Below are 27,587 nucleotides of genomic sequence, written 5' to 3'. Positions count from 1 at the left end.
AAATAGTTGACATGTATATTGTTTAACTAAAACGGATAGCATGACATAATTTCACATATATGATGTCTATCTAAACTGGATAGCATAGCATAACATAATTCAAAGATATGATGAATAACTGAACAGGATCGCATGACATAATTCACCTACATGTTATCTAAGTAATCAGGATCGCATCATTTAATTCACATATGTGATTTATATGCTAAATAGAGGGCATTCGATATGATGTCCGAACTAAGAACATGGTGTTGAATATTGTGTATATGATGTCTAAACTATGCAATGCAAGACACCGTATGCATGATATGAGCAGTATAACCGTGCCAAGTTAGAGCATACACCTCAGTGGGGGAATAGGACTGGTCATCTGTCTCTGAATCCATCTCTGAGGAGCTATCGGGACCCAGCAAGAGATCTGCTTCGACAGGTAGCACTGTCTGCTCTGAAGGCCTTGTTTCACTCCAGATTTTTCCATCTCCCACCCAAATGGCTGATTCACAGGAAGAGTAGTTTAATGTACAAACATTGTCGACAAATGGAAATGTAATGAAGAAAAGGATGGGCAAGATATCATTCAAATATATGATGCCTGGTTAAACAGGATGGCATTGCACATTTCACATATATTATGGCTGGCTAAAAGACATGAGACTGCATAATTCCTATATATGATATAGAAACTAAACAGGTTACATTACAGAACATGTCTAAACTAAGCAGATGGCATATATGATGTTAAAAGTAGGCACTGCAAGGCAACATATGCATGATATGACTAACATCATCATGCCAAGGTAGAGCAAACACCTTGGGGGTAAATAGGAGTGGTCAGCGGCGTCCGAACCCGCCTCAGAACAGATATCTTCCTCTGGATTACAATCTGGAGAGGGGTGGGGAGTGTTTGCCATTGAACCCACCATGGAGCGATGTCTGCATGACATTGTATTGCTGCGCAAAACTCTTCTCTTTTTCTCTACATGTTCAGCATGACTATGTACAATATCTGACATGCATACGAAAAAAATATGGTGAGATTATGTAAGGAGAGCATGCAGAAATTTAGAGTGATGGTAACAACCAGTGGATCGATGTTTTTCCATTGAACCAAAATAGCCCTAATGGATCGACGTGAATGTATAGTAATAAGTGATGCAACAAGTGTACAACCTCTTTGTCATAGCCGTGTCGACCTCAGCATCATTGGGTTGGTCGCTGAAGCAGTTGAGGCAGAGGTGGCTGTTGGAGGTGTCCAGGAAGATCTGAGCAATCTGTAGATGCCGTCCAGGGCACTGCTCTGTTGTGACGGATCGTTCTGTCATTGGAGCAGCTCCAGTGAGCCGTAGGACATCAAGGCTGAAGCAGCACAAGACAGACATTGTCAATCTCAAGTGGGATTCTAATAGCATCTCCAATAGATGATGTAAAATGGATGTAAAATTAACATCACCAAAAACCACCTGACTACAACATATGAGGTAAAAACTGTTGACTCTAAACTTAACTATCGAAACTGAAATTTACTATGTGTGAATGCTACTGTCGAAACTGAACGCAATGGTAGCAGAGAGGCACTTGACATGTATTTTAGGGAGGGCCTGCAGTTCATCTTCAACCTACACCCCCCCTAAGCCGCCAGCCACCACCGGCCGAACCGCCGGCCCCAGCGCCGCCTCGCCGCCCCGAAACAACTCGCCACCGCCGCCCCGGCCAGCCCTCTAGGCCCTCCGCCCCCACCCTGAACCCTAAGATAGATAGTGGGGTACCTCTCCGGCGAGCCCCCGTCCCCACTGCGGGTGGTTCTTCCTTAACTCCGGCGAGCCCCCTAACCCCTGAAAATCGACTGACCCAAAAGTCGATTCAGTCGATTGAAGTGTGGCTTAATTGGAGCAGAGCAGCAGCACAAGCGAGGGGGAGAGCAGCAGCAGCAGCAGCAGCAGCTGGGCGAGCGAGCAATCGAGCGAGAGCCGAAGCAGGAGGAGCAGATCCGGCTGGTATGGCCGTCGCCGCCGAAGGGGCCTCGCACTGGGGGAGAGCCGCCATGGAGATGTCGCCCGCGGTGCCGGCTTCAAGGTAGCCGCTCCATGGGGGTGCGAGATGGAGCACCGTCGGTGCCGGGAGGTCGAGTTAAGGAGAAGGTGCGATGCGATGAGTGTACAACATCTTTGGTGGCGCCGAGTAGGCCTCGGCTTCGTCCGAGGAGTCGGTGTGGATGCTGCGGTTCCGATGGAGCAGGTTAAGGTGGCGCTGTGGGGATGGAGCAGCCGCGATAGACGAGGCGATCGTCAAAGCAGCTCCTTGGAGGTGGAGGAAGGGGCGGCTGAACCGGCGGGACGACGAGATGGATGACGGATCCTCATATGGGGAGGTGGACGAGGGACGTCGAGCTGTTGCGCTGGACGACGTCGTCGGGGAAGAGGCTCCGGGTGGGCAGCGGTGACGTGGTGGACGGAGGAGGGTGGGGTTTCGCGGCTGGAGCGGAGAGGTTATGGCAGCATGGGATTTAGAATGGCGAAAAGTGGGCGATGGGAGGGGTGAAGCATGACTTAGGAACGCGCTTGTCCAAAATGTAGGGTGTGTTACAAAAGTACCCCCCACCGATTTGAACTAGCGGCCCTTTCGGCTCAGGGTTAGAAGGGGGATTTCGCGTGTCGGGATTTGGCGGCTGGAGGGAGTTTTCGCGCGCGTTGTAATTTCGGGATAGCAAGGCGCGGGTTGTGAAGGCGCCAGTTTTGGGAGCACGATATCTAAATTTTCGGGATATAACAAGACGCGGGTTGAATTTTAGGGACAAGCCTAACGTGTAGTAATATTGTACTTGAACGTACCAAATCAATTCGCACTTCCCTCAACCAAAAAGAAAATGAAAAAAATAAAACTATTCACACCACACAAAGAGAGAGTCTTGCCCCGTTTTACTATACAAATGCTATTCAAAGCTACTCCCTCCTTCCATCTATATAGGGCCTAATGCGTTTTCCGATGCTAACTTTGACCAAATATTAGAGCAATGATATATGACATGCAACTTACACAAAGCACACCGTTAAATTCGTCTATGAAAGGTTCTTTCAATGATATAATTTTCACATTGTGCATGTCATGTACTATTAATCTTGTCAATAGTCAAAGGCAGTCTTAAAAATCTCATTACGCCCTATATAGATGGAAGGAGGGAGTATGAATCCATGTTATGTCCGATTAAATTTTTTCGCTTGCTGTATAATGCATGTAACCTACTCATACCAACATTTTAGTGCATTCCAAATGTCTATACTACCGCTGCAATTCGAACTAAATTTGAATTCGTTTCTCTATTTCAATAAGAATCTACAATCATGATTGTTGCCAACTTCAACCATCATAGTTTCCTTGCTATCCGCCAGATATAAATCAGACGGCCTATAATGCAGGATGGCAGGCACACCATCATCAACAACTCCGTTTTTTATAAGAGTAGAGATAAAACATATTAAATGTAGTATACTATGTTCATAACCACACCATGTGTATCACCGTTATATATATTCACACATCTGTCGGTTTGAAACACTATGATAAATTCTTCAAATATCCGAATTCGCTTTTTATAATGAAGTATATATGATCTCTATTCGTCTTTTACACCCACACAACCCTCTTATCTTTGTAGCTAGCGCTAACTTTCTCTTGTGCATGCACACGCCCGCATCCCTCTCACCCTCCCTCAGCATTCTCTAGCTCCATCGCGCAAATTCGTCTTTTCACTTTAGGTCGTTCACCCACGGTGTGTGTAGGCCCCCCAGCTCCTTCTTTACGGCACACATCGATCGATATGCCTCTCTAGCCAGGTGTGCCTAGCACAAACACAAGCTTCCCCTCTTCTCTTGTCACCGTCCATGCCTCACTCCCACCACTCTTTTCATCATTCTCGTACTCGCACACTCCTCCCCCTCGATATAGTATGCCTCTCGTACCACCTCCTACATGCATCCCTCTCTATCTATCCTTCTCCTCGTGCCTCATTGGCTTCTAACACACATGCATGTATACCGATCGATCTCCCAACATATAACTAGATCGACTTTAACTACCCCCCATCGATCGACATACCTCACAAGTTATGTCTCTCCTTTATCTTACAAAGGGCGATTGATCTTCCTATGTAGTTACGTCTGCTTACCACACCCACATCGTCCCCCCTCATCATTCGTGCATGCCTCCTGACCCGTCTCTCACACGCACATGAACAGACAACAAGCAGCCATCTTCCTCTCTTATTGATATTGCAGGCATGCCCTCCGTTTGTCTAGCAAGCCTATCCCACCATTTGTTAGAAGAAACTCCACTACCACCCCCTCCAACACTCTAGCTCTATCTCTCTCCCAACCTTAGTCATCTCCTGCACATATGCATGGATGTCGATCGATCTCCCTTAATACATGAGGCAGACCGATCTCCTTAATACATGAAGTAGGCCTCTCTCCTCCTCCACACATATACCAGCCATTGTACCTCTATAGTTAATTGGGCCTCCCTCTTCCCCTACCACACACCGATAGTCGAGCGCTGCAGGTAGGTATCCATGCCAAAGAGACAAAGTGCACATGTCCCATCTCACGTTCCAGTAGGCCAACCACTCTATATCTTTGACGTGGGCACACACAAATTTGATGGCACTCTTTATCGATCGCGCGCGCACACACACACATCATCTCTCTCTTCGATTCTATGGACACCTCAAGCCGATGATACCTCCACTATCTTCTCGTGGATCGCCCCCTCTATATATATGTTATATCCAGGACTCTATTTCACACACATTGCATATGTTAAATTTTTTGATTGACCCCCCCCCAAAAAAAACTCTCAAGAACCCACACACTATATCTCTCTAGGTTTGTATCTCTCTCACACAATCCCACGCAGGTGGTGTACGTATACAAGAAGAGAATAGGTGCACTGTGCATGTACTCCTGCTTCGTGCCCAGCCACACCCGTGCGGGTACACGGTGGAGCTCATTTCTTTACGAAATGGCAGCCCACGTGCTAATTTGAACGCCTGTAGCGGTTGTTTACCTAGGGAGGTCGTGTACCACGCGTGCACGAAACAAAGTTCGACTTGCCGCATTGCCGCGTTATTTTTAAATAAAGTTATAGCGCTCAATGGCACATACACAGAATATAAAACGATTTTTATGGAGGAAAAGGTAGTCCGCTCTTCAGAGTATCTCACACAAGGCTCCGGTGGTTTCTCTCTCTCTCACCGTTGGTCACTGATCCGGCCGCATCCCATCCGGCGGGGGAAAGGGAGTGCGGTGGCCTCTCTCTCTCTCACCGTTGGTCACTGATCCGGCCGCATCCCGTCCGCCGGGGGAAAGGGAGGAAGTGCATCGTTTCTCCGTTCGACGGCGCCGAGGCAGCACGTCCCGATCTGCGGTACACGCCGTTCTCTCTAACCAAGCTCCGGCGCGGCAGGGCCTACGCCACCTGCTCGCAGATTCCGCCCGCCGCCGCTCACCTAGTTACATCCCGACGACCTCCAGGTATCCCCTCCAGCCTTGCTCCACTGCCCGTTTTCCCATGTCGTTGCATGTGGATCTTCCATAGTTCTTTGCCCAAAACGTTGCTCGTCCGGCGTACTTTCCATATTGCATTCTTGTCCTCACACCGTTTTAGACAAATACAACCGTGTTGTTATCTTCCCTTAGGACAAGGAATATGCTTCTTTTTTGTCGTCACATGTGTCATCAACTGTTATTGGCCAGTAATTGTTTCCTTTCTACCTCTTTTTTGCAAACAGGGCTATCCATTTCACGTCGTTGCTATTGCGACCTTTTGGTGAACTGCACAAATCACTTTTTTCTTAAGAGTGTTTTGTGCAGTTGTACTAAAATGTCACACGGGCAACGTCTCTACATTTCAGTGCGACTGCACAAAGGGAGATTGGTTTTGCTCTATCCGCCTCATCCAACTCCGAGCCTAATCTTCTCCAACTAGTTAGTCTTAAGAGAGTGTGCAAAGGTGACCGGCTTCTATTTGTGTGTTTATTGTTTCATCAGAAGTCCTCTATTATCATAATCACACTTGATATCTTTGGAACACGGACGCTCAGCTCTATTTTAGTGGAACTGCAGAAAATGATCGGAATGTTTTATGCTCCAGACAGCTACTTTTTTCCCAACATGCCTTGTTGATTTAGACAGAGCTGGGGGGACGTTGCTGCCAATGAAAGCACGGATCAATTTTAATTTAACACCTTCTCACAACTTTGTCTTCAGTTGTGATGTAATTATTAGCTCTGATATGCTAATAATTGACATGCATTAGCAAGGAAGTTAGTTTTTTATTGTTTCCGAAAGAGCATTGATGGCAAGACACGCGAAACAAAAGCTGAAAGCTCACACCATTGTACAATTTCATGTCGCTGGAAAATTATTTGTATAGTACGTCAATTATGTAAACAAATGATGGAAGCTTGATAGCATTGCGAGAAGCCTCTTCATCATCCGGGGCCATGTGCCATGCACAAAATTATACTCCTTCGTTCCTAAATATTTTCTTTTTACAAATTTCAAACGGGCATATTTTAGAGTGTAGATTCACTCATTTTGCTTCGTATGTGTACTCCCTCCGTTCCTAAATATTCTATTCGTCTTAACAGAGATTTCAACAAGTGACTACATACGGAGCAAAATGAGTGAATCTACACTCTAAAATATGTCTATATACATCCGTATGTGCCAGTCCATTTGAAATCTCTAAAAAGACAAATATTTGAGAGAGAGAGAGAGTAGTCACTCGTTGAAATCTCTAGAAAGACAAATACCCCAGAGTATATTTAAGAACCGAGGGGGTAGTGCACAACCGCATGGGAGACTCAGCCCGGTCGTTGCGTCGCATTAATAGTGAGTAATGAGCAGTCAAATCATAAGCCCCACCTTTCCCACTGTAAGTTGCTCTGAAGAAGCAACCATCAATACGATCTTCTTTGAATCCGCTCATACTACTCCATCCGTCACTGTTTATACGGCGCGCTTCAAAAAAAAGAAAAAAAATCTATGGGACCAAGGTGACTAGCGATCGGCCTGAAAAATAACATTGGTAGTTATAGCACGGCGTCTATTACTAGAGGGAATAATGCGTACACACATGCATGCAGTGCTTCCACCCCGGGTACACACATGCATGCACTCCGTAGTAGTACAGTACATGGAGAGAAAATTGTGGACTTGATTGCGGTTACCATGCCCTAATTAATTGAGCATTATACCAAACGCGTCTAAAGTCTCTCTGGTGGTGGAAACGCATTGAGAGAAATGCATCATAATGAAGCGCGCCCTGTAAACTGTGACGGAGGGTGGAGTAGTATGAAGGTGCAAAACCAAGTACGCGTACTACTGCGCTTGGCTCTTCGCCCCTTCGTGAAGTCGAACAATGATGGTACTCCGCATGTTGGGTACTACAGTGTATGCCTCTGATAATCTGACACCGAATGGACTGATGCATGTCCACCGAGGGTAGGTTGCATTAGTCAAAAGGCGTAAGCGAGCTTCACCTTGTCCTACAAGCTTCTCCTCGTTCTGCGAGTTGACGGGACACACCAAAAAGTAGTGCTAGTCCATACTCCCTCCTTTTCGGTTAATATGGCTTAATCTTTTTTGCGGGTAAATGAGAGATCTTTATTCATATATAAGCATTCTTAGGACGATCAGCCAAGACACTGGTCACTAGGAAGCGAGGTACCCCGCAAAAAAAGAAGTAGGAAGCGAGGTGTTTCATCAAGCCAGCTCTCGGCCACATTCAAAGTGCAGCAAGCACGGTTCGCACGAAGATGTGCCGCAAGGTTTGCTGACCTGTTTACATGCTGAATAACAAAAAAAGAGGAAATATTACTGAGCGCTACTATTTGTAACAGGATATGAGCCAGAATTAACACTACAAGAAATATGTCAACTAGTGACCTTCTATCAGTGACTCTGGAAGAATTGGTCATAGATTCATGACCATTTGAGACCAATTGGTCAAAAGCTGTTCGGGGAGCTCCAAACCCTAAACTATAATGACCATTTTGGTCAGAAAGGTTGTAATTTCCTTACACGAAATGGTCATAAAGCAGATAGCACTAGTCCCTTGCCTTATTTCTAGCTGATCATGACCAATATAGATGGTCATAACCTTGTAAATTGTGGTGGGTTGCTATGACTAGGCGCCACCTCATCAGTTTTGCCTATGTGTCATGTCCATGTGGCAGTTTTTGCCCTAGGTTGTGAAGCAACCTATATTTCTATCATTCCCAAAATTCCCAAAAAATCTCATAAATTCTTTGGGTCATATCTTCGTCAAATATGTAAAAAACCTTCCTTGTCTAGTTCAAAAATAATTCAAAATATTCATTTTTCTATTCTGTTCACAACATCACTTTTGAAGGAAATATGCCCTAAGGGCAATAATAAAGATATTATTTATTTCCTTATATCATGATAAATGTTTATTATTCATGCTAGAATTGTATTAACCGGAAACATAATACATGTGTGAATACATAGACAAACAAAGTGTCACTAGTATGCCTTTGCTTGACTAGCTCATTAATCAAAGATGGTTATGTTTCCTAACCATGGACAAAAGAGTTGTTATTTGATTAACGGGATCACATCATTAGGTGAATGATCTGATTGACATGACCCATTCCATTAGCTTAGCACCCGATCGTTTAGTATGTTGCTATTGCTTTCTTCATAACTTATACATGTTCCTATGACTATGAGATTATGCAACTCCCGTTTGCTGGAGGAACACTTTGTGTGCTACCAAACGTCACAACGTAACTGGGTGATTATAAAGGTGCTCTACAGGTGTCTCCAAAGGTACATGTTGGGTTGGCGTATTTCGAGATTAGGATTTGTCACTCCGATTGTCGGAGAGGTATCTCTGGGCCCTCTCGGTAATGCACATCACATAAGCCTTGCAAGCATTGCAACTAATGAGTTAGTTGTGAGATGATGTATTACGAAACGAGTAAAGACACTTGCCGGTAACGAGATTGAACTAGGTATTGAGATACCGACGATCGAATCTCGGGCAAGTAACATACCGATGACAAAGGGAACAACGTATGTTGTTATGCGGTCTGACCGATAAAAGATCTTCGTAGAATATGTAGGAGCCAATATGAGCATCCAGGTTCCGCTATTGGTTATTGACCGGAGACGTGTCTCGGTCATGTCTACATTGTTCTCGAACCCGTAGGGTCCGCACGCTTAAGGTTTCGATGACAGTTATATTATGAGTTTATGCATTTTGATGTACCGAAGTTTGTTCGGAGTCCCGGATGTGATCACGGACATGACGAGGAGTCTCGAAATGGTCGATACATAAAGATTGATATATTGGAAGCCTATATTTGGATATCGGAAGTGTTCCGGGTGAAATCAGGATTTTACCAGAGTACCGGGAAGTTACCGGACCCCCCCCGGGAGGTATATGGGCCTTAGTGGGCTTTAGTGGAAGAGAGGAGAGGTGGCCAGGGCTGGGCCGCGCGCCCCTCCCCCTAGTCCGAATAGGACAAGGAGAGGGGGCCGGCGCCCCCCTTCCTTCTCTCTCTCCTCTTTCCCCCTCCCGAATCCTATTCCAACTAGGAAAGGGGGAATCCTACTCCCGGAGGGAGTAGGACTCCTCCTGGAGCGCTCTCTCCTAGCCGGCCACACCCCCCCCTTTGACCCTTTATATACGGAGGCAGGGAGCACCCCTAGACACACAAGTTGATCCACGTGATCATATTCTTAGCCGTGTGCGGTGCCCCCTTCCACCATAGTCCTCGATAATATTGTAGCGGTGCTTAGGCGAAGCCCTGCGACGGGAGTACATCAAGATCGTCACCACGCCGTCGTGCTGACGGAACTCTTCCCCGACACTTTGCTGGATCGGAGTCCGGGGATCGTCATCGAGCTAAACGTGTGCTAGAACTCGGAGGTGCCGTAGTTTTGGTGCTTGATCGGTCGGGCCGTGAAGACGTACGACTACATCAACCACGTTGTGATAACGCTTCCGTTGTCGATCTACAAGGGTACATAGATCACACTCTCCCCTCTCGTTGCTATGCATCACCATGATCTTGCGTGTGCGTAGGATTTTTTTTGAAATTACTACGTTCCCCAACAGTGGCATCCGAGCCTAGGTTTTATATGTTGATGTTATATGCGCGAGTAGAACACAAGTGAGTTGTGGGCGATATAAGTCATACTGCTTACCAGCATGTCATACTTTGGTTCGGCGGTATTGTTGGACGAAGCAGCCCGGACCGACATTACGCGTACGCTTACGCGAGACCGGTTCTCCCGACGTGCTTTGCACAAAGGTGGCTAGCGGGTGACAGTTTCTCCAACTTTAGTTGAACCGAGTGTGGCTACGCCCGGTCCTTGCGAAGGTTAAACCAGCACCAACTTGACAAACTATCGTTGTGGTTTTGATGCGTAGGTAAGATTGGTTCTTGCTTAAGCCCATAGCAGCCACGTAAAACATGCAACAACAAAGTAGAGGACGTCTAACTTGTTTTTGCAGGGCATGTTGTGATGTGATATGGTCAAGACATGATGCTAAATTTTATTGTATGAGATGATCATGTTTTGTAACCGAGTTATCGGCAACTGGCAGGAGCCATATGGTTGTCGCTTTATTGTATGCAATCCAATCACGCTGTAATGCTTTACTTTATCACTAAGCGGTAGCGATAGTCGTGGAAGCATAAGATTGGCGAGACGACAACGATGCTACGATGGAGATCAAGGTGTCGCGCCGGTGACGATGGTGATCACAACGGTGCTTCGAAGATGGAGATCACAAGCACAAGATGATGATGGCCATATCATATCACTTATATTGATTGCATGTGATGTTTATCTTTTATGCATCTTATCTTGCTTTGATTGACGGTAGCATTATAAGATGATCTCTCACTAATTATCAAGAAGTGTTCTCCCTGAGTATGCACCGTTGCGAAAGTTTTTCGTGCTGAGACACCACGTGATGATCGGGTGTGATAGGCTCTACGTTCAAATACAACGGGTGCAAAACAGTTGCACACGCGGAATACTCAGGTTATACTTGACGAGCCAAGCATATACAGATATGGCCTCGGAACACGGAGACCAAAAGGTCGAGCATGAATCATATAGTAGATATGATCAACATATTGATGTTCACCAATGAAACCACTCCATCTCACGTGATGATCGGACATGGTTTAGTTGATTTGGATCACGTAATCACTTAGAGGATTAGAGGGATGTCTATCTAAGTGGGAGTTCTTTAAGTAATATGATTAATTAAACCTAAATTTATCATGAACTTAGTACCTGATAGTATCTTGCTTGTTTATGTATGATTGTAGATAGATGGCCCGTGCTGTTGTTCCGTTGAATTTTAATGCGTTCCTTGAGAAAGCAAAGTTGAAAGATGATGGTAGCAATTACACGGACTGGGTCCGTAACTTGAGGATTATCCTCATTGCTGCACAGAAGAATTACGTCCTGGAAGCACCGCTGGGTGCCAGGCCTGCTGCTGGAGCAACACCAAATGTTATGAATGTCTGGCAGAGCAAAGCTGATGACTACTCGATAGTTCAGTGTGCCATGCTTTACGGCTTAGAATCGGGACTTCAACGACGTTTTGAACGTCATGGAGCATATGAGATGTTCCAGGAGTTGAAGTTAATATTTCAAGCAAATGCCTGGATTGAGAGATATGAAGTCTCCAATAAGTTCTATAGCTGCAAGATGGAGGAGAACAGTTCTGTCAGTGAGCATATACTCAAAATGTCTGGGTATAATAATCACTTGATTCAACTGGGAGTTAATCTTCCAGATGATTGCGTCATTGACAAAATTCTCCAATCACTGCCACCAAGCTACAAGAGCTTCGTGATGAACTATAATATGCAAGGGATGAATAAGACTATTCCCGAGCTCTTTGCAATGCTGAAAGCTGCAGAGGTAGAAATCAAGAAGGAGCATCAAGTGTTGATGATCAGCAAGACCACTAGTTTCAAGGAAAAGGGCAAAGGGAAGAAGAAGGGGAACTTCAAAAGGAACAGCAAGCAAGTTGCTGCTCAAGAGAAGAAACCCAAACCTGGACCTAAGCCTGAAACTGAGTGCTTCTACTGCAAGCAGACTGGTCACTGGAAGCGGAACTGCCTCAAGTATTTGGCGGATAAGAAGGATGGCAAGGTGAACAAAGGTATATGTGATATACATGTTATTGATGTGTACCTTACTAATGCTCGCAGTAGCACCTGGGTATTTGATACTGGTTCTATTGCTAATATTTGCAACTCGAAACAGGGACTACGGATTAAGCGAAGATTGGCTAAGGACGAGGTGACGATGCGCGTGTGAAATGGTTCCAAAGTCGATGTGATCGCAGTCGGCACGCTACCTCTACATCTACCTTCGGGATTAATATTAGACCTAAATAATTGTTATTTGGTGCCAGCGTTAAGCATGAACATTATATCTGGATCTTGTTTGATGCGAGACGGTTATTCATTTAAATTAGAGAATAATGGTTGTTCTATTTACATGAGTAATATCTTTTATGGTCATGCACCCTTAAGGAGTGGTCTATTCTTATTAAATCTCGATAGTAGTGACACACATATTCATAGTGTTGAAGCCAAAAGATGCAGAGTTGATAATGATAGTGCAACTTATTTGTGGCACTGCCGTTTGGGTCATATCGGTATAAAGCGCATGAAGAAACTCCATACTGATGGGCTTTTGGAAACCACTTGATTATGAATCACTTGGTACTTGCGAACCGTGCCTTATGGGTAAGATGACAAAGACACCGTTCTCCGGTTCTATGGAGAGAGCAACAGATTTGTTGGAAATCATACATACAGATGTATGTGGCCCGATGAATGTTGAGGCTTGTGGCGGATATCGTTATTTTCTCACCTTCACAAATAACTTAAGCAGATATGGGTATATCTACTTAATGAAACACAAGTCTGAAACATTTGAAAAGTTCAAAGAATTTCAGAGTGAAGTTGAAAATCATCGTAACAAGAAAATAAAATTCCTACGATCTGATCGTGGAGGAGAATATTTGAGTTACGAGTTTGGTGTACATTTGAAACAATGTGGAATAGTTTCGCAACTCACGCCACCCGGAACACCACAGCGTAATGGTGTGTCCGAAAGTCGTAATCGTACTTACTAGATATAGTACGATCTATGATTTCTCTTACTGATTTACCGCTATCGTTTTGGGGATACGCTCTAGAGACGGCCGCATTCACGTTAAATAGGGCACCATCAAAATCTGTTGAGATGACGCCTTATGAACTGTGGTTTGGCAAGAAACCAAAGTTGTCGTTTCTGAAAGTTTGGGGCTGCGATGCTTATGTGAAAAAGCTTCAACCTGATAAGCTCGAACCCAAATCGGAGAAATGTGTCTTCATAGGATATCCAAAGGAAACTATTGGATACACCTTCTATCACAGATCCGAAGGCAAGACTTTTGTTGCTAAATTCGGAAACTTTCTGGAGAAGGAGTTTCTCTCGAAAGAAGTGAGTGGGAGGAAAGTAGAACTTGACGAGGTAACTGTACCTACTCCCTTATTGGAAAGTAGTACATCACAGAAACCTGTTTCTGTGACACCTACACCAATTAGTGAGGAAGCTAATGATGATGATCATGAAACTTCAGAACAAAATACTACTAAACCTCGTAGATCAACCAGAGTGAGATCCGCACCAGAGTGGTACGATAACCCTGTTCTGGAAGTCATGCTACTAGATCATGATGAACCTACGAACTATGAAGAAGCGATGGTGAGCCCAGATTCCGCAAAATGGCTTGAAGCCATGAAATATGAGATGGGATCCATGTATGAGAACAAAGTATGGACTTTGGTTGACTTGCCCAATGATCGGCAAGCAGTTGAGAATAAATTGATCTTCAAGAAGAAGACTGACGCTGACGGTAATATTACTGTCTACAAAGCTTGACTTGTCGCAAAAGGTTTTCGGCAAGTTCAAGGGATTGACTACGATGAGACCTTCTCACCCGTAGCGATGCTTAAGTCTGTCCGAATCATGTTAGCAATTGCCGCATTTTATGATTATGAAATTTGGTAGATGGATGTCAAAACTGCATTCCTGAATGGATTTCTAGAAGAAGAGTTGTATATGATGCAACCAGAAGGTTTTATCGATCCAAAGGGAGCTAACAAAGTGTGCAAGCTCCAGCGATCCATTTATGGACTGGTGCAAGCTTTTGGAGTTGGAATAAACACTTTGATAGTGTGATCAAAGCATTTGGTTTTATACAGACTTTTGGAGAAGCCTGTATTTACAAGAAAGTGAGTGGGAGCTCTGTAGCATTTCTAATACTATATGTGGATGACATATTACTAATTGGAAATGATATAGAATTTCTGGATAGCATAAAGGGATACTTGAATAAAAGTTTTTCAATGAAAGACCTCGGTGAAGCTGCTTACATATTAGGCATTAAGATCTATAGAGATAGATCAAGACGCTTAATTGGACTTTCACAAAGCACATAACTTGACAAAGTTTTGAAGAAGTTCAAAATGGATCAAGCAAAGAAAGGGTTCTTGCCTGTGTTACAAGGTGTGAAGTTGAGTCAGACTCAATGCCCGACCACTGCAGAAGATAGAGAGAAAATGAAAGATGTTCCCTATGCTTCAGCCATAGGCTCTATCATGTATGCAATCTGTGTACCAGACCTGATGTGTGCCTTGCTATAAGTCTAGCAGGGAGGTACCAAAGTAATCCAGGAGTGGATCACTTGACAACGGTCAAGAACATCCTGAAATACCTGAAAAGGACTAAGGATATGTTTCTCGTTTATGGAGGTGACAAAGAGCTAATCGTAAGTGGTTACGTCGATGCAAGCTTTGGCACTGATCTGGACGATTCTAAATCGCAAACCGGATACGTGTTTACATTAAACGGTGGAGTTGTCAGTTGGTGCAGTTCTAAACAAAGCGTCGTGGCGAGATCTACGTGTGAAGCGGAATACATAGCTGCTTTGGAAGCAACAAATGAAGGAGTCTGGATGAAGGAGTTCATATCCGATCTAGGTGTCATACCTAGTGCATCGGGTCCAATGAAAATCTTTTGTGACAATACTGGTGCAATTGCCTTGGCAAAGGAATCCAAATTTCACAAGAGAACCAAGCACATCAAGAGACGCTTCAATTCCATCCGGGATCTAGTCCAGGTGGGAGACATAGAGATTTGCAAGATACATACGGATCTGAATGTAGCAGACCCATTGACTAAGCCTCTTCCACGAGCAAAACATGATCAGCACCAAGACTCCATGGGTGTTAGAATCATTACTGTGTAAACTAGATTATTGACTCTAGTGCAAGTGGGAGACTGAAGGAAATATGCCCTAGAGGCAATAATAAAGATATTATTTATTTCCTTATATCATGATAAATGTTTATTATTCATGCTAGAATTGTATTAACCGGAAACATAATACATGTGTGAATACATAGACAAACAGAGTGTCACTAGTATGCCTCTACTTGACTAGCTCATTAATCAAAGATGGTTATGTTTCCTAACCATGGACAAAAGAGTTGTTATTTGATTAACGGGATCACATCATTAGGTGAATGATCTGATTGACATGACCCATTCCATTAGCTTAGCACCCGATCGTTTAGTATGTTGCTATTGCTTTCTTCATAACTTATACATGTTCATATGACTATGAGATTATGCAACTCCCGTTTGCCGGAGGAACACTTTGTGTGCTACCAAACGTCACAACGTAACTGGGTGATTATAAAGGTGCTCTACAGGTGTCTCCAAAGGTACATGTTGGGTTGGCGTATTTCGAGATTAGGATTTGTCACTCCGATTGTCGAAGAGGTATCTCTGGGCCCTCTCGGTAATGCACATCACATAAGCCTTGCAAGCATTGCAACTAATGAGTTAGTTGTGAGATGATGTATTACGGAACGAGTAAAGGGACTTGCCGGTAACGAGATTGAACTAGGTATTGAGATACCGACGATTGAATCTCGGGCAAGTAACATACCGATGACAAAGGGAACAACGTATGTTGTTATGCGGTCTGACCGATAAAATATCTTCATAGAATATGTAGGAGCCAATATGAGCATCCAGGTTCCGCTATTGGTTATTGACCGGAGACGTGTCTCGGTCATGTCTACATTGTTCTCGAACCCGTAGGGTCCGCACGCTTAAGGTTTCGATGACAGTTATATTATGAGTTTATGCATTTTGATGTACCGAAGTTTGTTCGGAGTCCCGGATGTGATCACGGACATGACGAGGAGTCTCGAAATGGTCAAGACATAAAGATTGATATATTGGAAGCCTATATTTGGATATCGGAAGTATTCCGGGTGAAATCGGGATTTTACCGGAGTACCGGGAGGTTACCGGAACCCCCCGGGAGGTATATGGGCCTTAGTGGGATTTAGTGGAAGAGAGGAGAGGTGGCCAGGGCTGGGCCGCGCGCCCCTCCCCCCTAGTCCGAATAGGACAAGGAGAGGGGGTCGACGCCCCCTTCCTTCTCTCTCTCCTCTTTCCCCCCTCCCGAATCCTATTCCAACTAGGAAAGGAGGGGAATCCTACTCCCGGAGGGAGTAGGACTCCTCCTGGTGCGCCCTCTCCTGGCCGGCCGCACCCCCCCTTTGACCCTTTATATACGGAGGCAGGGAGCACCCCGAGACACACAAGTTGATCCACGTGATCATATTCTTAGCCGTGTGCGGTGCCCCCTTCCACCATAGTCCTCGATAATATTGTAGCGGTGCTTAGGCGAAGCCCTGCGACGGTAGTACATCAAGATCGTCACCACGCCGTCGTGCTGACGGAACTCTTCCCTGACACTTTGCTGGATCGGAGTCCGGGGATCGTCATCAAGCTGAACGTGTGCTAGAACTCGGAGGTGCCGTAGTTTTGGTGCTTGATCGGTCGGGCCGTGAAGACGTACGACTACATCAACCACGTTGTGATAACGCTTCCGTTGTCGATGTACAAGGGTAAGTAGATCACACTCTCCCCTCTCGTTGCTATGCATCACCATGATCTTGCGTGTGCGTAGGAATTTTTTTGAAATTACTACGTTCCCCAACAACTTTATGAAGGAAGTGTTATTTATATATTCTTGATTGCCCTCGAAATTTTTGGGCACTTTTTCCTATCCAAATCATTGCCCCATGACAAAATTTAGCTCCATTTTCCTAGCAAATCTTCCTCGGGAAATTTCCAAAGTTTTTGTCCACCTAGAAGCATTGTGAAGGAAGTACCTTTTTTATATATCGAAATGACATGAAATTTATATAATTCCTTCATATGCCCAAATTATCACCCTCCTCCAAATTTCAGCTTATTTAAATCATCTATGTGAGCCCAAGTTTAATTTATATTTTATGGCCAGATTGGCACGTTGCAAAGCAAGTGTTATCTAGACCCCTCCTATTACCCTCAAACTTTTTGGGCACTCTTCCATACCAAAATCATCACCACATGATAATATTCAGCTCCATTTTCTTGGTAAATCTTTCTCAGGAAATTTCCAAAGTTTCTACCTCGAGAGAAGCTTTGTGAAGTAAGTACTAGTTAGGCTTACCCAAATGATTTGAAAATTTACAAGCGCATGACCATACTTATGTAACTTATCTACACCAAATTTGAGCTCATTTCATTCATCCAATTTCTCTCGCTAATTTTCCCAAGTTTCTGTCTAGAGAAGAGCACTGTGAAGGAAGTACCACTTTGGCATGTCCAAATGGTATCAATTTTCTATAGTGCTTTCCTATGCCCAAATAACAATCCTCCACAAAATTTCAGCTCAATCCATTCATTATTTTGAGCCCAGCTTCAACATTCATATTTTTTTCCAGTGTGGTACTTTACAAAGCAAGTACCACCTAGGATCCTCCTTTTGAGCTGAAATTTTTTGAAGACATTCCTCTTAGTAGATGATCATCCTCAGCCAAAACTCACGCCCATTGGCCATGTGCATTTCCCGTACCACTAATCAAACACTTGGCTGATAATTCATCTTTGAGCATAGGTCGGTCTCCTCGTGAGATTCTTCTGTTGTAATTTTCTTCCTAGCACATACCTGGGGAGTGCCCAATCCACTAGACATGCCAAGGCCTCCCAGAACACATGTCAACACCAAGGTCACGCGGTGACCACGCGGCGGGCATGCGAGTTTACGCGCTTTGGAGTTGGGGCCCTGGGCCACCATCCAAAACTCGACGTATCGTCACCAAACCATGTATTTATGCATAAATAGATACTTATGTAACTAGAAATGATTTTTGGGAAAAATAAAGAGCAAACAATAAGGTAGTTGGAGTTCAGATTTGACTCGCTTCCTACCGAATCAATGGAAATTTGTCTTTTTCACCGGAGGTGGATCAAAACTTTTGAAACCCAACCATTTTGTCAATTGTGCATTAAATATGGCCTAGTATTTTATAAAATTGATTAGGTCCACTGTTGCAACAAAAATATGGTCGGTCCTTCACAAAAAACTCATTTCAGGCCCTCAAAAAATGGAAAATGATTTTTTCGTGCAAAGAAAATGATAACTTCCTTAGGAAATATTGTTTGTAATTCCAATATGCACCCTTGTGCACAATATGAGATCATTTGAATAAACTATGCCATGAATGTGGCCATAAGATTGATCATTTGGCTTGAAAGCCATGAATCTTCACGCATGATAGCTCATTTCTGAGAACACTTTTTAAAAATAATTTTTTTATTACAAGTTTATTATTTTTCATGGTAACTTGGTCACACATAATGACACAATGCGAAGGTTTTCCAAATTTTTGATTTTTTTTGAATTTTTTTATGCCCGTTTCAAAATGTGGTCAAAACGGCGGGCTTGACCGTTCCTAGCTAGTGGTTGAATCTTGGAAAACTTTTGATGTTTCTCTGATTAAATAGATACTTATATACCTAGAAATGATTTTTTGAAAAAATAAATAGCAAACTATGAGGCAGCTGTAGTTCAAATTTGACCCGCTTCCTACTAAATTGACGGGAATTTGTCTTTTTCACCAGAGGTGGATCAAGGCTTTTGACACCCAACCATTTGTTCAATTTTGAATCATATATGGCCTAGTATTTTATAAAAATGATTTGGTCCAATTTTGCAACAAATATATGGTATGTCCTTCACAAAAAGAACTCAATTCGGGCACTCGGAAAATGGATAATGAATTTTCCGTGCAAAGAAAATGAAAACTCCCTTAGGAAACATTGTTTGGAATTCCAAGATGCATCCTTGTGCACAATATGAGATCATTTGAACAAACTATGCCATGAATGTGGCCATAAGATTGATCATTTGGCCTAAAAACACTGAATCTTCACGCATGATAGCTTATTTCTGAGAACACTTTTTGAAAATAATTGCCGTATTACAAGTTTCTTATTTTTCCTGGAAACTTGGTCACATATAATGACTCGATGCGAAGGTTTTCCAATTTTTTGAAATTTTTATGCCCGTTTCGGAATGCGATCAAAACGACGGGTTTGACCGTTCCTAGCTAGTGGTTGAATCTTGGAAAACTTTTGATGTTTCTCTGATTAAATAGATACTTATGTACCTAGAAATCATTTTTCTAAAAAATAAAGAGCAAACTATGAGGCAGCTGTAGTTCAAATTTGACCCGCTTCCTACTAAATCAGCGGAAATTTGTCTTTTCACCAGAGGCGGATCGAATCTTTTGGAACCCAACCATTTTGTCAATTGTGCATCAAATATGTCCTAATATTTTAGAAAATTATTTTGGTCCAAATTTGTAAGAAATATATGGTAGGTCCTTCACAAAAAGAACTCAATTCGGGCACTCGGAAAATGGAAAATGAATTTTCCGTGCAAGGAAAATGAAACTCCCTTAGGCAACATTGTTTGGAATTCCAAGATGCACCCTTTTGCACAATATGAGATCATCTGAACAAACTATGCCATGAATGTGTCCATAAGATTAATCATTTGGACTTGAAAGCCATGAATCTTCAGAGATGATAGCTCATTTTTTAGAACACTTTTTAAAAATAATTGTCGTAATACAAGTTTATTATTTTTTTCTGGCAACTTGGTCACATATAATGACACAATGCAAAGGTTTCCTATTTTTTTTTTGAATTTTTTATGCCCGTTTCAAAATGCGATCGAAATGGCGGGCTTGACCGTTTGTATCTAGTTGTTGAATCTTGGAAACCTTTTAATGTTTCTCTGATTAAATAGATAGTTATGTACCTAGAAATGATTTTGGAAAAAATAAAGAGGAAACTATGATGCAGCTATAGTTCAAATTTGACCCGCTTCCTATTGAAAGGCAGAATTTTGTCTTTTTCACTAGAGGTGGATCAATACTTTTGACACCCAACCATTTGGTAAATTGTGCATTAAACATGGCCTAGTATTTTAGAAAATTGATTTGGTACAATTTTACAACAAATATTTGGTAGGTCCTTCACAAAAAAACCTCTTTTCGGGCACTCGAAAAATGAAAAATGAATTTTCCGTGCAAAGAAAATGAAAACTCCTTTAGGAAAAATTGTTTGTAATTCCAAGATGCACCCTTGTGCACAATATGAGATCATTTGAACAAACTATGCCATGAATGTGGCCATAAGATTGATCATTTCGCTTGAAAGCTATGAATCTTCACGCATGATAGCTCATTTCAGAGAACACTTTTTAAATATAATTGTCGTATTACAAGTTTATTATTTTTCCCGAAAACTTGGTCACATATGATGACACAATGCAAAGGTTTTCTAATTTTTTGATTTTTTTTAATTTTTTATCCCCGTTTCAAAATGCGGTCGAAACGGCGGGCTTGACCGTTCATATCTAGTTGTTGAATCTTGCAAACCTTTTGATATTTCTATGATTAAGTAGATAGTTATGTACCTAGAAATGATTTTTGGAAAAAATAAAGAGGAAACTATGAGGCAGCTACAGTTCAAATTTGACCCACTTCCTACTGAAAGGCAGAATTTTGTTTTTTTCACTAGAGGTGGATCAAGACTTTTGACACCCAACCATTTGGTAAATTGTGCATTAAACATGGCCTAGTATTTTAGAAAATTGATTTGGTACAATTTTACAACAAATATTTGGTAGGTCTTCACAAAAAAACCTCTTTTCGGGCACTCGAAAAATGAAAAATGAATTTTTCGTGCAAAGAAAATGAAAACTCCTTTAGGAAAAATTGTTTGTAATTCCAAGATGCACCATTGTGCACAATATCAGATCATTTGAACAAACTATGCCATGAATGTGGCCATAAGATTGATCATTTCACTTGAAAGCCATGAATCTTCACGCATGATAGCTCATTTCAGAGAACACTTTTTAAATATAATTGTCGTATTACAAGTTTATTATTTTTCCTGAAAACTTGGTCACATATAATGACACAATGCGAAGGATTTCCAATTTTTTTTAATTTTTATGCCCGTTTCGAAATGCGGTCGAAACGGCGGGCTTGACCGTTCATATCTAGTTGTTGAATCTTGCAAACCTTTTGATATTTCTATGATTAAATAGATAGTTATGCACCTAGAAATGATTTTGGAAAAAATAAAGAGCAAACTATGATGCAGCTACGGTTCAAATTTGACCCGCTTCCTACTAAAACGGTATAATTTTGTCTTTTTCACTAGAGGTGGATCAACACTTTTGACACCCAACCATTTGGTCAATTGTGCATTAAACATGGCCTAGTATTTTATAAAATTAATTTGGTACAATTTTACAACAAATATTTGGTAGGTCCTTCACAAAAAAGCCTCTTTTCGGGCACTCGAAAAAAAAAAATGAATTTTCCGTGCAAAGAAAATGAAAACTTTCTTAGGTAACATTGTTTGCCATTCCAAGATGCACCATTGTGCACAAATATGATATCATTTCTTTTATTTTTTCATGTGAAAAAGTAGAAGAAAAACAAAAGAATGCATTTTTTCAACATAATTTGTCTTTTTGATGAGACGTGGATCGAAAGCATTTTACATATAAAGATTTTGTCAACTGTACATAAAATATTGTCTTATAGTTTTAGAAAAATGGAGTGGTGTTGTAAACATTTTTGGCACTCTGAAAATAGAAATGATCCCTCCCCCCTAAAAGATATTTGTCTTATTCCAATTCCAAATTTGTTAGTTTTCCTAAAAACTATGTCACATTTGGTGACACAATGAGAATGTTTCTTTTTGAATTTCTCATATCATAAAATTGTTTATATAATTCAACACCTTTTAAAAAAAATATGATTCAACACCTTATTTTTAGTCGATTACAACCAATTTAGAAGGTCATAACGTGTACTGAGTTTTGATTGGTCTATGGACATGTCACGCGAATCGTGCTCAAACGCCGTCAGATGCTCTCGGATCCGACGGCAGCCCTTTCTCCCCCTCCCCCTCCCCCTCTTTCTCTCCAAAAAAAGAAACAGAAAAAAGAAAACTCCCTCACCCTCTCACCCCGCGAACCCTAGCGCTCCAGATCCGCCACCCACCTCACGCGCTCCCTCTCCCCCATCCCTCCCCTCGTCTCCCACATCGCCGCCGCCACCCCGCCGATCCCATCCCTCCTGATTCAGATCCGGCCCCGCCGCCCGCGCCCGGGCGCCACCACCCGCTCCTCCTCGCCTCCTGGAGGACGTCCGCCGCTCTTCCTCCACCCGTCCCGGAGGCCTCAGTCGGCGCCCTCCGTCGCAGGGCCGCCGCGCTCGTCCCGCCCTCGCCGCCGCACCTCCACCGCCATCTCCGCTGGCTCCTCGCCTCGGCCTCCGCCCCTTCCCCGTCCAGCGCGCCGCTCGGGAATGAGCACTGGAAGGACCTGGTGGTCGCCGTCCGGGACGACGTGCTCATCCCGCGGCCCGAGACGGAGGCCGTCGTGGACATGGTTGCCACCACCGACTGCAAGCGGGGGTCCTGGTCCTCTCCCTCGTCGTCCTCGGCGGCGGCATCGCGGCTTGGCGCCATCGCCATGCCCTGCGTCGACGTTTTGATCAGCTTTCACGGATCGCCGTCTTCACGGTACGCACGCACACATGTCTGAAATCTACAGTCAACAGTTTGGTGTACGCGCTGACTACTGAGTCATGAGCCATGCGTGTGGTTGTGCTTGTGCAGAGGTTAGTCGAAGAGGGCTGGAGTTCATGCCGTTCCTGCTGTCCCTGTCCGTGTTCCTCTTCGGCACCTCCTGGTGCATCTACGCCCTGCTCGGCCTCGACCCCTTCATCTTCGACCTCATCCTGGTGAGATTTCCATCCAACCCTCCCCGTCCCCATGGTGCTCTTTCTAGTTAGTACTCTTCCGAGAGAGTTGCAGTACCAACCGCTAGAATCCTCTTTCTGTTATTCAGTACGTCTCCCGCTGTCGACTTGTTGCTCATAAAAAGCACCATTGATTTGCTTGATATTCTGGTATAGGATCATCATATATTGAAATCTGGGACTTGTTTCGGAGTTCAGACTCCCTATTTCGGGGCAGCAACAAGGAAATTTAAGGCCTGTTTGTAGTGATTCACAAGGATTTCCTGGTGCGGGCTTTGCTCCCCTTCGAACCAAATCGAACCCAACAAAGAGAAAGCACACCCGCACGCATCCTTTTGGTTGATGTCCCTGATGCCAAATTGTAATCACTGCAACTGTACTTCTTACTTCTGTTATTTTCACTTTTTGGTAACTGAAACATAGCCTTCATCGTCTGTTTAGGAGTACACATGAATTACCACTAAATGAGGTCAATATTTGTACTCCATGGGCAAATGTTGTCTACTTTGGGTTTCTCTTTCATGGAATACTGTTTATAGTGATATACGCTTTCATTGGGGTAACACAGATTGGTATTGATACTTTCTGATTGCTTTATGTAAACTGTAAGTCATGTTAAAAATATATATCAATAGGCATACTAAGTGATATGTGAATGTCAAAACTAAATTATAAAGTCAAGGATTTGTGACAGTACTATGAATTGGTATATATACCACTGCATCGATAAGTGCAGAACTGAAGCATTGATGGCAACTCTTCTTTTTTTGCCTGTATATATTATTGAATCCTTCTTATTTTTGTGTACTTAATACGGAGGTTGCAACAACTCTTCTACAACACTAGAGTTTTGTTTCCCTGTACTTTTGTAACATATTTAGTCCTGACTGAACTTTTGTCATGATCAGGTTGAAAATATTGGAGCTAAATTGGTCAGGTTGAAAATACTCAGGTTGGTGCAACTCCGACCTTGTCGCCCACACGTCGTGCCCGCAGCGGCCTCAGCGCCGTCGACACCACCACCAGGTCCTGATTTCCCAACCACGCCGATCTTGGCGTTCTTCTTTTTGTTTGATTGTGTTTCAACCTAAGAATTTTGTTACAGCTTCGGCGCTTCGCGTTTGAGTTTTGCAGCGCCGGCGGACGTCCAAGCTGCTTACTGAATGCCAGATGGTGGAAAAGATTGTGCTGATATATCCCCGCGACAGCCCCAAATGCTGGATCAGTTCAACTCCTTGCGGGTCCCCAAGCTCAGGTACTCCCATTAATCCTATCTGATGCTTCCTATGAGTACCAGCCTCGCATGCATGCTCAGGTTGGTGCTGCTGGATTGAATCGGTTAACATTGGTGCTTTTTCTTGCCAAAGTTGGATTCATTGAGCTACATGTCCACGCCTCAATCACTCAGAACAAGTTGATTGCTGGATGGTAACTCTGTTATAGCTAAACCATTTTTATTAGATTAACTAAATTGGATTCCATTAATCTTATTTGTATATGTTCCCTTGACTGCATAATTGGCAGTTCCGTTTTAGAATTAAACAACTGGTCCTTTGGTTTGGCAGTGTTTATCTCTTTTGATGATTCTTCTGCACTACTGTATCTGTTAGATACTAATTGAGTTTCAGCTTTGATTTATTAACATGCGTGGCCATTCTAATAGACATCATTCATTTCAGTTTTGGACCTTTCTTGGTGGATGTGTCTCCTTACTTCATCTCTTTTACTTTCAACTTTGTCGCAACCATAGAGGATTCTTAATTTGATTCTTCTGGTATGTATGTGGTTGCAGCATCCTGTTTGAAATATAATATATCATGTTCTCTGCACCGTCGCTGATTTTCAATAGTAACAATTTCGTACTCCTCCAGCACCATATTTCATTATGATAATATTATTGGTTCTTGAGGTTTATTTATAGACATGGGATGTTCTCAAAGTTTAATCTTAATATAGGTTCATACGGACTCGGTCGGACAAAGCAATTTCATTTGAGCAGATATGATACTAAATCACCTGTCAGTTAATCCTTTCATGTAGGAGAACCATTGTACTAATCAGAAGATGCATGCGTTCTGGCATCCACTAAGGGTGACCCCTTTTTCATTTTTGTCAAATAATGTTAGTTACTCACCTTAGAGAACCCCCTTTTTTATCTTCATATAAGGTTGCCTCCTACTGCTAGCGTATGCAATTAAAAACAGCTATTTGCACCATCATTCATTGCTTCAAACTTCTGTTGATCAATTCACACCCAAAAAAACGCTTACTTGACTGGCTACTATCAAATCAAAATTTTATAAAACGGACAATCTAGCACTCATATGTCATATGACAATTGCAAATCTCTCAGTCTATCGAAGGAAAAAAAGGTGTACATGTTTTTTAGCTTTTACCTTTATAAATGTATAAATATCATGTACTTATCTACTTGCTTCCTCAACGCCCCCCTTTATTATCCTCTCTAACCTATTACTATACAGTGCAGTGTCAAATAATATAGTTCACACTATTAGATAATTAAGAAAATATCTCAGTGACCAAAGCATTGTTAATCCAGTAGGTTGCAATACACTCTATTCATTGTTTAAGAAAACCTACTCTACTGCCAATGCATACTTACGCTTTTGTCACATTGTTGTTCTCGAATTCTCAAAACCAGTTTGGCATTTCATTCTTTCATTTATAAGAAAATCCTTAACGTCAACTAAGTGTCCTGCAGCAACGCGCGGGGTATCATCTAGTTCATTCAGTTTGACTGTGCGTAAAACACTATAGTGTACAACTATCAACTTGTTTCACTATTCAGTTTGTCACCCATTCAGCTTACTTACTGGGGCATCTTTCTTGTGAGAGTTTACTTGATAGTACAATATGTTAGAAGAAATTACCATGTCTCCGGAATGAATCATTGATCGCTCTTTATACACTTACAACTCGGTTTCTTTCATATAAGTTCTGCTGCCTTTCTTTAGGTTGAGCTACTGCCCTGTTAATTATTGTAACAAACATTATCATTTGCCACTTTGCTCTGTGTTGAGAACTGACCAATAAGTTTTGTTTGCCAATTAGCTTTCTGTGGGCATGCTCTTAATCCCCATATTACTAATTTGTAATTTATGAATCAAACATTATTATTTCTGTCCTCAACAAGTCACGGCGCTATGTTCTCTTTTTTGTTCAGGTAGCTCTGTCAAATATAATCAACCTGCCTATGTTCCATTTTGCTATTTGTACTTAGGTAGAAAAAGCTAAAATCTGTACATGTAATGCTGAAGCTATATTGGTTGCTTGTTTCTTAATTATTTTCTTCTGTAATGATGACCTGAAATGCCACGCAGGTCATTATTGGTGCTGCTGCTGCTGTTGTTGTGGTTGTTGGAGGTGTTGCTGTTGCATCTGGCGGAGCTGCCTTTGGGGCCCCAAAAGGTAACCTTCATCAGCCACAACCCCACAACAATGGCTCAAGGTTCTATGCCCCATCACCCCTCTTTCTAAATTACTGAAATGAACCAAGATCTCATATATTTAGGAACGGAGGTAGTAGTAAGGTTAAAATAGAACAACAAGGGATGTTTCTAATTTGGTTATGCTAGAATAATGCATCAACTCGTGGTATTCTTGGATGTTACTCTATGGTGTCAAAATGATAGTAAAACCTAGGCTCTTGCATGGTTCTTGAATTAATTTTTCTATTTTATTGCTAACAAATATTGCCTATGTTGAGACTCTAAACATGTGGATGTTCCTCTCATTTACAGGAATTCTACCTGAAGAAATTCGGAGAAAGCTTGAAGCCCCAGTTAGCAACTTGCTTTATATGTTATTGACTTGTAATGCTAAATTTGTTGAGAATTTTGATGTACTGTTGCACATGTTACTCGAATGCTGGTAGTTATGTACATATTCTCACAATATTATCCGTTGTTTACTTGAAATGCATTCTTGGGCTGAAAGTGGCTGAAAAAGTATATGTTGTATTGAATTTGCGTTGATTGTGTATGTCTATGCTACAAAAGAAGAGGCATGGTCCAAATGGAACAAGTGCTAAAATGTCTATTGGACCTAATCTATTTGGGCTTTGAAAAGAGGCCTGAAACATATTGGCAGCAATTAAGGCTGAAAATTAAATAGAAATGTGTAAAAAAGGCCGAGGCCCAAAAAAGAAACAGATAGTAAAAGGCCATGGCCTAGAAAAAAATGCTGAAATGTTGGGCTTGGCCCGTGAAGTTGACCAAAAATTAATAAGACAAAAGTTGATAAGAAAAAATAA

General features: G+C 42.5%; 1 protein-coding gene across 1 annotated transcript in view; it reads left to right on the top strand.

Moving 5' to 3' along the window:
* The window catches only part of LOC125508228 (uncharacterized), a 113,344-nt gene extending 86,045 nt beyond the window's left edge, over nucleotides 1-27,299 (top strand). Inside the window, exons 2-7 of the mRNA XM_087523575.1 lie at nucleotides 22,418-23,075; nucleotides 23,172-23,296; nucleotides 24,223-24,569; nucleotides 24,994-25,088; nucleotides 26,656-26,743; nucleotides 27,076-27,299. Of these exons, the coding sequence (XP_087379701.1) occupies nucleotides 22,418-23,075; nucleotides 23,172-23,178 (665 nt within the window). The 3' untranslated portion in view covers nucleotides 23,179-23,296; nucleotides 24,223-24,569; nucleotides 24,994-25,088; nucleotides 26,656-26,743; nucleotides 27,076-27,299. The remainder of the gene's footprint in view (nucleotides 1-22,417; nucleotides 23,076-23,171; nucleotides 23,297-24,222; nucleotides 24,570-24,993; nucleotides 25,089-26,655; nucleotides 26,744-27,075) is intronic.
* The last annotated feature ends 288 nt before the right edge of the window (nucleotides 27,300-27,587 follow it).

This window comes from Triticum urartu, chromosome 5A (assembly GCF_056163025.1).
Source record: "Triticum urartu cultivar PI428250 chromosome 5A, HENAU_Tu73, whole genome shotgun sequence".
Classification (NCBI taxonomy): domain Eukaryota; kingdom Viridiplantae; phylum Streptophyta; class Magnoliopsida; order Poales; family Poaceae; genus Triticum; species Triticum urartu.
This window is presented reverse-complemented; position numbering and strand designations above follow the sequence as displayed.